General features: G+C 44.4%; 1 protein-coding gene across 1 annotated transcript in view; it reads left to right on the forward strand.

Moving 5' to 3' along the window:
• The first annotated feature begins 500 nt into the window (after window positions 1–500).
• Window positions 501–12988, forward strand: part of SAMHD1 (SAM and HD domain containing deoxynucleoside triphosphate triphosphohydrolase 1) — a 32928-nt gene continuing 20440 nt past the window's right edge. Inside the window, exons 1-3 of the mRNA XM_058679927.1 lie at window positions 501–793; window positions 5168–5234; window positions 8901–8973. Coding sequence (XP_058535910.1) covers window positions 589–793; window positions 5168–5234; window positions 8901–8973 — 345 coding nt within the window. The 5' untranslated portion in view covers window positions 501–588. The remainder of the gene's footprint in view (window positions 794–5167; window positions 5235–8900; window positions 8974–12988) is intronic.

Genomic DNA, 12988 nt, shown 5'->3' on the forward strand with positions numbered 1-12988 from the left:
AATTGGCCACTTCCCTCCGTCTGGAAAGAAAGCTGGGATGGAGATAGGGGTTGAGAATTTCTTCTTTCCAGAGACTTGTGTCCATCTGAGAATTCTGCAGTCCTTTGTGGCATAGGATCCTGCAGTTGGGCGCTCCCAGGGACCCGGTGCCCACCCAGAAAGACCAGAAGGAGACCATCACACCAGGAGCTTCCGGCTCTGCGTCTCCTTCATGTTTTCGCTGTACTGCAAGGTGCTGGCAGCCCGACAATCTTCCGTGTTCCTGTCAGTGTGGGTTTTTCCCGGCAGGCCTCTCCTTCACGCCACCGCCAGCCAATTTCACTTCAGCCTGGCTCCAGTCCGACCTTTGGCGTAAACGCCGGGACGCGGTAGAGAACGCCGGAGTTGTCCTTGCGCCTGCGCAGAAGCTTGGGGCTAGGCCCCGGGGCCGTCCGGCCCCCTAGGGCTGAGCTGTCAGTGCGCCTGCGCAGGGGCCAATAAAAGGGCAATGCTGCGAGGTTTGGCCGCTGACTTGGTCCGTCAGTGCGCCTGCGCGAGCTTCGCGTGCCGCGGTTCTTGACTGTGCTGAGGCGGGCGCCGGGTGTAGCCATGCAGACAGCGGAGTGTGAGCAGCCCTCTAAGCGACCCCGAAGCGATGGAAGCCCAAGAACCCCACCGAACTCTCCCTCAGGGGCACACTGGACCGTGGGCCCAGAATTCCACGAGGACCACCAGACGTGGAACGCGGAGCAGGTGTGCTCCTTCTTAGAGCAGAATGGCTTCAACCAGCCCTCACTGCTGAAAAACTTCCGAGGTACCGGGCCAGAGCGACACAGTGGGGGATGGACGGGGGCTCGAAGCGGGGGCCGTGGGGTCTGAGGAGAAGCGCCCTGCGGCGGGGAGCTCCTAGGAGAACCTGACGCCGAAGTGCCAGTCCTGACGCGGGGGCACCCGGCAGGGCAAGCACGAGGCACGGGAGACTTCAGCCAGGGGTTCCCAGACGTGATGTCCCGAGGCTGAGGCAGAAGAAATGGGGGAGTCTGGGATTGGCGATTGGCAGGCTCTGCGAGGGTCGAGGGTGTAGATTGGGGTCTTAATCTGGTGACTTAATCCGGCACCTGGCCAGCCCGGACCGGATCTGGGTGATGGTGGTGGAGTGGACTTGAGACCCCACCTTTGTAAGTGAGAAGAATGTTTTGTTTATTCCAGATCTTGGTCGGAAACCTGCTGTCATTCAGGCTCCCCAGGCTCTGGGGACCCCTGTGTGTAACCGCAGATCTTGAACACTTGCCACATGAAAGTAAAGTTTTGGGCTTTCCAGCCTCCCGCCCCGCCCTCAGGAAATTGGGGTTTTCCTTAAAGAGGAAGGGATTTGTTCACCTCTGAATTCCTACCGCCCACCATGGTGTCTTAGTGGAGCTTAAGTGTTTGTTGGCTGTGTTTACCAAGCTTGGGGACAAAGTGCTGTTGTGATAACCCCAAAACTGGTAGTAGCAGTTACAATGGAACCCCAAAACTGGGTCCTCCCACCTGGAACAAAGTAAGTCCAGCACTGATAGGGGTGAAAAAAGTAGTTATTTATTGCCATGCAGGGAGCTGGGCTCTGGACAGCGATTGCTCAAGTCCTGGATTCCCAAGGCAGTCAGGTCCTACAGTCCAAAGTTAGCCATGAGCAGCAGGTGGTCAGCTTGTGTGTGGATCTCTGGTTGGCCCCCAGCATGTGTTGGCCTTTGATTGGTTGGTAATAGGGCCCCTACGTGTTTCTTTCCTAATGGTAAAAGAAAGGTTCGGAGCTGTCTGAGACCTGGGGAGATGGGATGTGATGTGTCTGTTTGAGGCTGGAAGCTCAATGCAGTGGGTGGATTTCCAGGGCTGCCTGTGTGAGTCCTTGTCAAAGCTCTCAGAATGGGGAGGTAAGTGTTGAGATGTGGTTGAACCATATTCAAGCAGGAAATTGGGGTTACTCCCTTGGCTTGCAGAGTTGAGCTTTCAGAGGCATTGCAAGCTAACAAAATGCTGTTGGGACTTGATAAACGAACATCGAAGGCCACGGGGTGGGACCTGGTTACAAAAGAACCACTGTGTCCTCTTTCGGCCACCTGCCACTGGGAAATGCTGCGGTAGAGGGTCGCAGGCAATTTTGTTGGTGTATGTTCAAGCGTGTCCACCTGAAATCTTGGCTTTTTGTAGTTAGTGTGAAACTTGTGCTGGATGCTGTGAGCTGGTACTGGGGGAGTTTGTGATTTGCGAATTTAGTAAAATTTCACTCTTGTGAGCAGAGTCTGGAAACTAGGGTAGGAGGAACTTGGGTGACTCTGGACCAAGTGTGGGAAATTGCACTTCTCTTGCTCCTTTGCCCTGTTACATCCATCCACTCCAAGGATGGATTTTTTCTTCTTTTCACCAGGGGCAGGTGGAATGCACTGATTTCATCTTTTCCACTTCCAGTTTCCAGCATGGGATCGGTTACATTGTAGGCCCTCTCTTAGTGACACTCTGTAGGGCTGGCTTCATCACATTCCAGAATGATCTGTGCTTTCTTGAACCCATAGTTTAGTGCCATCAGAAGACACTGCCTGCTTTCATTGGGTGAAAACTGTATGTTCCATTTGCTTTGTCTGGACCAAACTTACGTTGGAATTGGTTGTTTTCTTACTAGCCCTTGAACTAGATCTAGCTTACTCTTGAATCTGCAAGCACTAGCAAAGTAGAACATGCCTTGATCGGCTTCTTCTACAACCAGCTCACCACAGCTGTTACACTTCACTGTTGGTTTCCATCTTCCTCTCCAGAAAGTCAGCTTATCTCTGCTGACCTTTACCCTGAAAAGAAAAAAAATCTTCTGAGTGATTTCTGAGGTTGCTGCTTTCTAATGAAAGTCTCTGGGTCGGAAATTTTATTTTGACAAAAGCAGCCACAGGTCCTTGGTTACTTTCTTCCCTAAGGAGTGCAGTCTCGCAGGAACCCAGAAATAGGGTGTAGAATCCACACTTTGTGCACAAAAAGTGTGTGATGCCCACAGGTCATGCCACACCACAAGGACTTTTAAGATTTATTTTAATTTTATTAGAAAGTCAGATATACAAAGAGGAGAAACAGAGAGGGAGATCCTTGATCTGTTGACTTCCCAAGCGGCCACAACAGCCAGAGCTGAGCTGATCCGAAGCCAGGAGCCAGGATTCTCTTCCAGGTCTCCCACATGGGTACAGAGTCCCAAGACTTTGGGCCGTCCTCTACTGCCCTCCCAGACCACAAGAAAGGAGCTGGATGGGAAGTGGGACAGCTGGGACTAGAACCAACGCCCACATGGGATCCTGGCACATGCAAAATGAGGATTCTAGCTTCTAGGCTACTGCACTAGGCCCTGGAGATGGATTTTTTTTTTTTTAATGGTTACGTATTTGGGTTTCAGAACTCATGTCAGCTAATTTCTTCACAAGCGTTCTCATCAGGAACCATTGACTAACATAAAGTTAGAAAAACAACCAAAACCAAGAGAAAAAGCTAGCATAATAGAAAACTGAGCAAAAACCAAGCACAGGGGCCTGGCATAATGAGTGAAGCCTGGGACACTGGTGTACTCCATTTCCAATTCTGCTCCCTTCTAATGGTTTGGAAGAAGCAGCAGAAGGTGGTCCAAGAGTTAGGGACCTGGATGAAGCCTCTAGCTCCTGGCTTCAGCCTGGCCCAGCCCTGGCATTGTGATGGGGAGTGAAGAAGCAGGTGGAAGATGCTTCCTTTCTGGAACTCTGGAACTCTGATTTTCAAAATAAATGAACAAATCTTTATACATACACACATATACATAAGTATGTATGGTACTTATTTGTATTTAAGTACAGACTTTCAATGATCAACCAGTAAATAAACTTACCAAAAGATAATCAATTGCGGTCCGATGCAGTGGTTCAATTGGCTAATCATCCCCTGGCAAAAAAAGATACTCAATTTCAACAATAATTTTAAAACCACCATTTTAAAAATTTAGATTGGAAAATATTTCAAGAAATAAGTGGAATGGATAGTTGAATGAAATGTCAGCTCAAAGGTAGACAGTTGGCAAAAAAGTTGTCCCAGGCAACATCTTTTTTTTTAAAGATTTATCCATTTTAATTACAAAGTCAGATATACAGAGAGGAGGAGAGACAGAGAGGAAGATCTTCTGACCCATGATTCACTCCCCAAGCGGCCACAATGGCTGGAGTTTTGCTGATATGAAGCCAGGAGCCAGGTGCTTCTTCTGGGTCTACTATGTGGGTACTTTCCCAGGCCACAAGCAGGGAGCTGGATGAGAAGTGAAGCAGCTGGGATTAGAACTGGCATCTATAAGGGATCCCAGTGCATGCAGGGGAGAGCTTAGGCTGCTAGGCCACCACGCCGGGCCCCAACACACATATAACTTTTTTGAAGCAGTATTGTGGGCTCTGTTAGGGAGATTTTAGAAATAAACATACTTGATAATGCTAAAAAAAAATAGACTCAAGTTCCTTCCCTACCCCCATTCCAAACTCAGCCTTTCTAAACTAGCAGGAAGCCACTGCCCTGGTGAAACTTTGTACATACTTGTTTCACTTCACTTTTTCTGCTGGCTTTTCTTGCAAGAAATTTTACACAGATAATTTAAAATAGTTTCACCTAGTTTGTTGCAACAGGCTTGCCTGGTTTAGTGACTTCTTTAGCATTAAGACTTTACAAGTAACAAATCAAACAATGGCAGACATTTCTCTCAGTATTCCTGAGCATTGGTTCCAAGGACTGTCACAAAATCTGAGTAGAAGTTCCTTTTAGTGAAGTGGTGTAGGATTTGCAAGAAACTGTGCACATCCTGCCTCATGTGTTCAAGCATGTCTCGATGACTGCAGTGTGAATGCCGTGTAAGGGTCTGGAATTCCATACTGCCTGGGTGTACTGACCGGATGAAGTCTGTGCTGGTTCAGTACAGAAGCATATGTCTCTCCCCTAAGGATGTTCTCCATTCACATTTGGTTGAATCCACAGATGTCATATCATAGACTTGAAAGCCAGGATTACAAAGAGCAGTCTGTGCTTGCCCTGGTCCATTGCCTAGGGATTTGAGTCCTTTTTAATGTTGATTTGAGGAGTAATTCTGGTAGATCTAAATTGGAAGACATAAAACCTATGTTGTAAAGATTAAATTTGTTTTCTTTCCCTCCCCTTTCTTCCACAGAAAATAATATCACAGGTTCATTACTGCATTTTCTTGATGAATCTCTCCTTGAAAATCTTGGAGTAAGGTAAGAATGATTATTGGCTTTGTAAATCCCTCTTTATTTATTTTTGAGGGACAGAGGCCAAGATCTAGCATTAACTGTCCTTGCTTTAAATCTATGAAGTGTCTGAAAATCATCCCCAGCTTGCTGTTTGTTTCTGCTATGCAAATCCTGTGTTTGATATTATATTGTATAATTATGCTGACAAGCCTTCGCGACATTTAAAGAGACCAACTTTTAAATCTCAAGCTCAGAACAGTTGAATGAGACACACCAGAAAATATTATCAGAATCATCATAGGGCAAAAAATGTTGGCAAGAAATCAGAGGCTTCGGCTCTAGCTTGAACATAGTTCTAGATCTTTCTAAAGCTATTTTAAGATTGGAATGTATCCTTGGTATTCAAAGATACTAGGCAAAATAATTTGGTATGTTTTAGTTGTGTGATTTAGACAAATTGCTTAATCCTTCAGTTTTTTGATCTGTGGAAGGATGGTAATGAGACAGTAAAAGTGAAGTACTGCTTAGCCCTCAGTAAATTGCAAGTGCGCATATGCTGTCATGTAGATAATTCTGTGTACTTGAAGGTTCTAGGGTCTAGGTTAGAGGGGAATCACTTTAAAAATCCCAACTGAGAATTCGGTGTTAGTATTCCTTCCAGTGGAGATTTGGCTTCTGTTAGGGAGTTAGTGGTGAAATATGTTCTCCTTCTTTTGGAATTCACTTAATTGAGTGTTGTTTGTGGTAACAGTAACCAAAGAATCGCAACAAGGGATTACACTGAATTAATTCGTGTTTTGCTGCTTGGTAATTGATAACAGAGGGGGACTGTGAAGAAAGATGACTGGTAGACCTTTCAGTAAGCTTCAGCAACCTTATCCTGGCTCTTTTACAGCCACATTCCAGCCCCTCAGTCCTCTCAAAGTCCTTTTTACTGCCTCTTGTTTGTGGGTGGGAATGCTTCGAAACGGGGTGGAGACATGAAATCCAAAAAAGAGAAGGCCTGGTGGGCATTTGGATCAGGTTAGCAACAACCCGTGAGCACCTGCGTCCTGAGTCATAATTGCCCAGGTTCCAGTGCTGGCTCCACCACTACACCCCAAGAGGCAGCAGGGCATGGCTCAGAATACCTAACTCAGCTGTGCTGTGAGCCTTTGACATGTGAATGGAAGATCTTTATCATCTCTGCTTTTTTTTTTTCTCTTTCAAGTTAACCAAAAGAAAAAAAAATTTTTATGAGAATTTTATGTGGCAAAAATTTTTAAATCTATGCACATTTTTTCATGCTATTTTAAAGATCTCTTATACGTGATTGCTTCTTTTTTGGACTAAATGAAATTTATTCTAAATGAAGTCTTTTCAAGGGAGCCGAGTACTACCTGATGGATCCAAATATTATTGATCCATTCAAGAAGAACTTGTGAAAGGTTCCTTGTGTGCCATTCCTCCAGGAATTTGGGACATGTGTGAGCAAAGCTGCCAGAATGCCTGAGGACTCTGTATAGCATAACTCTTCTTGCCCCCCTTGTGCCTCGCAGATGCACGCTTTGTCTTTCTTAGACCTGTGTTGTCCTGTGTGGCAGTGACTAGCCACATGTTTAAATTCATTGAACTTAGCCTAAACTTAAAATGCAAAGCCCTGCTGACATTAGTATTTGAGACCTGATAGGGCTGGAGACTTGCAGTTGCATAGAACGTGTTTCTATCCGTGTAAGCCAAGTTATGAGGCCAGTGGGATCTACGCAGTGGGACCAGTGTAGCCAGCTTATAAGTGTGCTTTTGTACTGTTTCACTGTTAATTCCTGTTGACCAATATAAGCCCCCATGACATGTCTTCACTCTCTAGGACAAATCAAGCATCGATAGATACTTTTGTATTTCTTCATTATATTGATTTTTAAAGATTTTCCTAGGAAATAGGAAATGAAATGTTAGATTTCAAAAATGTAAGAATACAGACATAAAATTTTACTTCAGTCTACATATCTTGGCCAATGACTACTTCACATCTCTAATGTCACTAGCCTTTGCTAAACAAAAGTAAGTGGTGGAGGGAACCTGGGTTTGGTACCTTTTTTGTTTGTTTCTTTGTTTGTTTTTTAAGATTTATTTTATTTTTATTGGAAAGTCAGATATACAGAGAGGAGGAGGAACAGAGAGGAAGAGCTTTTGTCCGTTGATTCACTCCCCAGGCAACCACAACACTGGAGCTGAGCCATTCTGAAGCCAGAATCCTGGAACCTCTTTCGAGTCTCCCACATGGGTGCAGGGTTCCAAGGCTTTGGGCTGTCCTTGACTGCTTTCCCAGGCCACAAGAAAGGAGCTGGATGGGAAGTGGGGCCACTGGAATTAGAATAGGTGCCCAGGTGCCCATGTGGGACCAACACGTTCAAGGTGAGGACTTTATCTGCTAGGCTATTGCACCAGGCCCATGCTTTTAAAAATTAGTTTGAGTGACAGAGAGCAGCAGCTCTACCAAGTGCTCAGAACAGCTGAAACTGGGCCAAAGCCAGCCTTGCCACAGGATGGCAGCAGCCTAACCTGCTTTGCACGCAACCTTCCCAGGGTTGTGCTAAAAGAAAGCTGCTCTCTAGGCCTGAGCTACTGTTACTGGTGTTCCAGCCACCAAACTCTGACTCTGGTCACTATTATTATTATTATTATTATTATTATTATTAAAGATTTATTTATTCATATGGAAGAATTAGGGCAAGGGAGAAACATCTTTATGTTTTCTTATGACCATTGTCCTAGAGGCCAGGTGTGGTGTTTCATTTTTGTTGTTTTTTCCCCATTTTATTTGAAAGGAAGAGAAAGATCTTCTATCTACTGGTTCTCTCCTCAAATGACTGCAACAGCAAGGCCGGGCCAGGCCTAAAGCAAGCAGCCTGGAAATCTCTCCAGGTCTCCCACATGAATGGCAGGGGCCCAAGTACTTGAGCCATCATTTGCTATTTTCCTAAGGTGTGTGTCAGCAAGAGGCTGGACCAGAAGCTGAGTAACTAGGGCTGACACCACGTGCTGCCATATGGAATGTAACTGTCCTAGGCTGTGACTGCATCACTCTGCCTAAGGCCAGTCCTCAATTTGGTGATTTGGGCTTAGTCTATACAGGACTTGAATCAAAATTTTTACTTGTTTCCCATGTCTAATTATCTAATAGATCACTAAAATCTAACTTATCTCTTTCTCACTGTTTGTTGACACTTGGCCAGGTATAACAACTGTAAATGAAGCAGGACAGGATTTTGAGCTGTTCAAGTTTAATTGCTACGAAATTTCTTCTTAGAATCAGTGTGAGCAGGGATTACTGACAATGGATGACTGTTGTACATAAGGCTCACATCCTCGTGTCAATTTGATTGCTGCCGAGTCTTAGCTGGTGCTCCTGCCAAGGCCAAGCTGTGAGGACACAGGTGGACCTAGCTGTGAGGCCCACACTGAGTAGTCAGCAGAGCTGCAGGAGACGCCGAGGTGTGAGTGACAGAGGGAAGAGGCTGGCAGGCAGAACCTTCCACGAGATCAAGCAGCAGCAGAGTATCTAGGAGGAGTAGGTTTCAATTATTGACCATCTCTCCAGTCTACCCTCTCTGTTAGTATGGCTAATCTAGGCTTGGTGGTGCAGCATTGTTTACTCCAGGGGTTGTTATTAAGCAAACAGTGATGCCTCTCCTTACCTTGTCATTTTAGTTCTTTGAGCCAGAGGAAGATGCTGCTAAATTTTATCCAGCGACTGAGTCTAACTTATGTTGATACAATGAAGGTAAGAAGAAATTGAGTTCAATGGATTTTTAGAATAGGAATTTATTAAACTCAATAACATAAAAATCATTTTACAAAGAATGGAAGATGGGTAGTAGCATTGTGGTACAGCAGGTTAAGCCATGTTTCCTGTCTCAACGTCCCATACTAGAGTAAAGGTTTGAGTCCTACCTATTCCACTTGTGATCCGTATTCCTGGCAGTGTACCTGGCCAAGTACTTGGGTTCCTGCCATGCTCATAGAAGACCAGGATGGAGTTCTAGGCTCCTGGCTTTGAACTGGTCCTGTCCTTACTGGCTGTTGATGCAGGTTGGGAAGTGAACCAACTCATGGAAGATATTCTCTCTTTCTCTCACTCTGTCTTGCTTTCTCTCTTTTCACCTTTCAATTAAATAGATAAACATCTTAAAGAATAGAAGGGTGGACTAGCTTTGTGGTGTAGCGGGTAAAGTTGCCCCATGACACTGGCATCCCACATTGGCACTGGTTCAAGTTGCAGCAGTTTTTTCATTACATTTTTTTTTTAAGGATTTAGTTTTTAATTTTTATTGGAAAGACAGATCCACACAGAGAAGGAGAGGCAGAAAAATCTTCTATCTGCTGGTTCAATCCCCAAGTGGCTACAACAGAGGGCTGCAACAGCTGGAGCTGAACTGATCCAGAGCCAGGAGCCTCTTCTGTGTCTCCCATGTGGCTGCAGGGTCCCAAGGTTCTGGGCCATGCTCCACTGCCTTCCCAGACCACAGGCTGGGAGCTGAATGGGAAGTGGAGCTGCCGGGATTAGAACCGGCGCCCATATGGGATCCACATGAAGGTGAAGATTTAGCCACTAAGCTGTCACGCTAGGCACCTCAGCTGCTCAAGTTTAAATCCAGTTCCCTGCTCATGGCCTGGGAAAAGCAGCAGGAGATGGCTATGGATGATACTCTGGACTTCAGCCATGCCTGGTACAACCTATTGCAGCCATCTGGGGAGTGAAACTGTGATGGAGGATTTCTTTTACTTATTTATTAAGATTTATTTATTTACTTATTTTTGTTGGAAAGTCAAATTACAGAAAGAAGGAGAAACAGAAAGATCTTACATCTGCTGATAAAAAAAAATCAGATAAAATTTTAAAAATTGTTTTTTTTTTTTAAAGATTTATTTATTTTTATTACAAAGTCAGATGTACAGAGAGGAGGAGAGACAGAGAGGAAGATCTTCCCTCTGATGATTCGCTCCCTAAGTGGCCTCAATGGCCGGTGCTGCGCCGATCTGAAGCCAGGAACCAGGAACCTCTTTCAGGTCTCCCACATGGGTGCAAGGTCCCAAAGCATTGGGCCGTCCTCAACTGTTTTCCCAGGCCACAAGCAGGGAGCTGGATGGGTAGTGGAGCTGTTGGGATTAGAACCAGCATCCATATCAGATCCCCGGGACGCGTTCAAGGTGAGGACTTTAGCTGCTAAGCCATGGTGCCGGACCTGGGAGTCCATCTTTGATCTGGAAGTAGAAATGCATACTGCATTGTGTCCTCACATCTGAATATGATAGTCTCCATTACACAGTTACTATACATCCCCTTAAATGAAAAGTAAAACGCAATTATTAAGGTAATAAAAACCTGAGAAAGTATTCACAATGCATTTGATATCAAAAAGAGATTGTGAATGATTGTATTAACTAAATTTAACATAATTTAATTTTTTGAGCTTTTTTGAAATATAGTTACCTAATTTTATCATGTTTAAGGTGACAAATATTTTTAAAAACAATTATTGCAACCTGAAAATTGACAGTGAAAATATTATTTTAGACCTTAAAATGAATTAAAAGTAGACTGGAAAGTTTTTCTTTAATAATCTTTACTACAAAATGACATTGATCTAGTGTAAGAGGGACCAAATGGACTAATATATGATTTTCAAATATTTAAAGATTATAGAACTCTTCCTAGTCTGATAAGGCTGCAGCAATATTTAATTATGGCATTTATGGTTCCTTCCACCCCTGACATACGTAACAGCATTTCTGGTTTATTATTAGAAGTGGCTAAATCTGACATGGTTTATCATAATCATAAAGTTTTATAGAGCAGGATGAAAAATTAATATTAATCAAACATCAACCACGTATCTAATCTTTACTAACATACATATATGTAGTTTCACAAAGTTAAAAGTCCTCATTTTTGATTGACTCAAGCTATCAATATCCATGTTAAATTGAGCTGCCTTTTTTTTTTAAAAGATTTATTGTGAAGTCAGATATATATAGAGGAGGAGGGACAGACAAAGATCCTCTGTTCGATGATTCACTTTCCAAGTGACCACAATGTACCGCCAATACGAAGCTAGGAATCCTGGCCTCCTCTGGGTCTCCCATGTGGGCACAGGGTCCCAAGGCTTTGGGCCATCCTCAGCTGCTTTCCCAGGCCACAAGCAGGGAGCTGGATGGGAAGCAGGATTGCCGAAATTAGAACCGGCGCCCATATGGGATCCTGGTCTGTGCAAGGCAAGGACTTTAGTCTCTAGGCCACCATGCGGTCCCTTTTTTTTTTTTTTTTTTTTTTTTAATTGGAAAGGCAGATATACAGAGAGAGAATCTTCAGTCTGCTGGTTCACTCCCCAAGTGGCTGCCAATGATCAAAGCCGAACCAATCCAAAACCAGGAGCCAGGAGCTTCTTCCAGGTCTCCCACGTAGGTGCAGCGTCTTAATGCTTTGGGCCATCATCCACTGCTTTTCCAGGGTACAGTCAGGGAGCTGAATGGGAAGTGGAGCAGCCAGGATACTAACTGGTGTGCATATGGGGTTTTGGTGGATGCAAGGTGAGGCTATCACGTCGAGCCCTGAATAGAGCTGTTTTTAAAAGAAATTAATCTTGGGGTGCTGCTGTTACGGCATTTCAGGCTAAGCCTCCACCTGCGATGTCAAAGTATGTCAGGAGAAGAAGGAACTGTAAATGCCATAATGCTGTGTGGGCTGGTTCAAGTCCCAGCTACTCTACTTGGTCCAGCTTCCAGATAATACACCTGAGAAAGCAATGGAAGATGGCCCAAGTACTACGACCTCCGCACCCATCTGGGAGACCTTGAAGAAGCCCTGAGCTCCGAGCTTCAGCCTGGCCCAACCTTGCAGCCATTTGCTGTGTGAACCAGATGTCTGTCTCTGTCTCTCTCCCTTTGTAACTCTGCCTTTCAAAGCAACCAGTCAGCTCACCAATCAATCAGTCTAAGGGAAATAATTTTTTTTTATCAGCAACATGTTCAAATGTTAAGTTAGAAGACCCCTTTAAAAAGCTTCTTTATAGGGTCAAGATTCTGAAATTTACATTTTATATATTCTAGCATGGATGATAGTCTTGCATGTCAACATACATTAGTTTGCAATAGCAGCTTAGCAGTAGTAATTCAGAACGTATCTGAGTTTCATCTGGCCTCGCATGATAGCCTAGTGGCTAAATTCTTGCCTTACATGCCCTGGGATCCTATATGGGTGCTGGTTCATGTCCCAGCTGCTCCACTTCCCATCCAGCTCCCTACTTGTACCCTGGGAGAACAGTACGGATGGCCCAGAGCCTTGGGACCCTGCACACACTTGGGTGTACTGTTGAATGTTTTCTATGTATAATTTCTTGTCTGTACGGTAGAGGAATTTCCTTTCTCCTCCTCCCCATCCAGATTTAGCAATAAGGACTCTGTAGATGGTTTTAGGAAACAGTTCAGATGGAGTACCCCTCATAACATGACTTCCATGTTTGGGTGTTTAAATCCAGCTGAAAGTCTTCAATGGAATAGAAAACTGAGAAGAGACTGATTAAATCTTATGCAATAAAGAGATTGAAATCCTTATCTCCTTGTTATTAGAATCCATTAGGAAGAAATGACATGTTCTCAGATCCAATATACCTGTGCTTTCTGGTGGTGATACCTAGATGAATTCATGATATTACTGTGTTATTTCGTTAGTTTTCCTATCTCTTAGTTATATACCTCAGACTGGTAGTTAGGAATGGCTGCACAGACTTTTTTGCTGA

The sequence above is a fragment of the Ochotona princeps genome, chromosome 22, assembly GCF_030435755.1.
Source record: "Ochotona princeps isolate mOchPri1 chromosome 22, mOchPri1.hap1, whole genome shotgun sequence".
In the NCBI taxonomy this organism is placed as follows: domain Eukaryota; kingdom Metazoa; phylum Chordata; class Mammalia; order Lagomorpha; family Ochotonidae; genus Ochotona; species Ochotona princeps.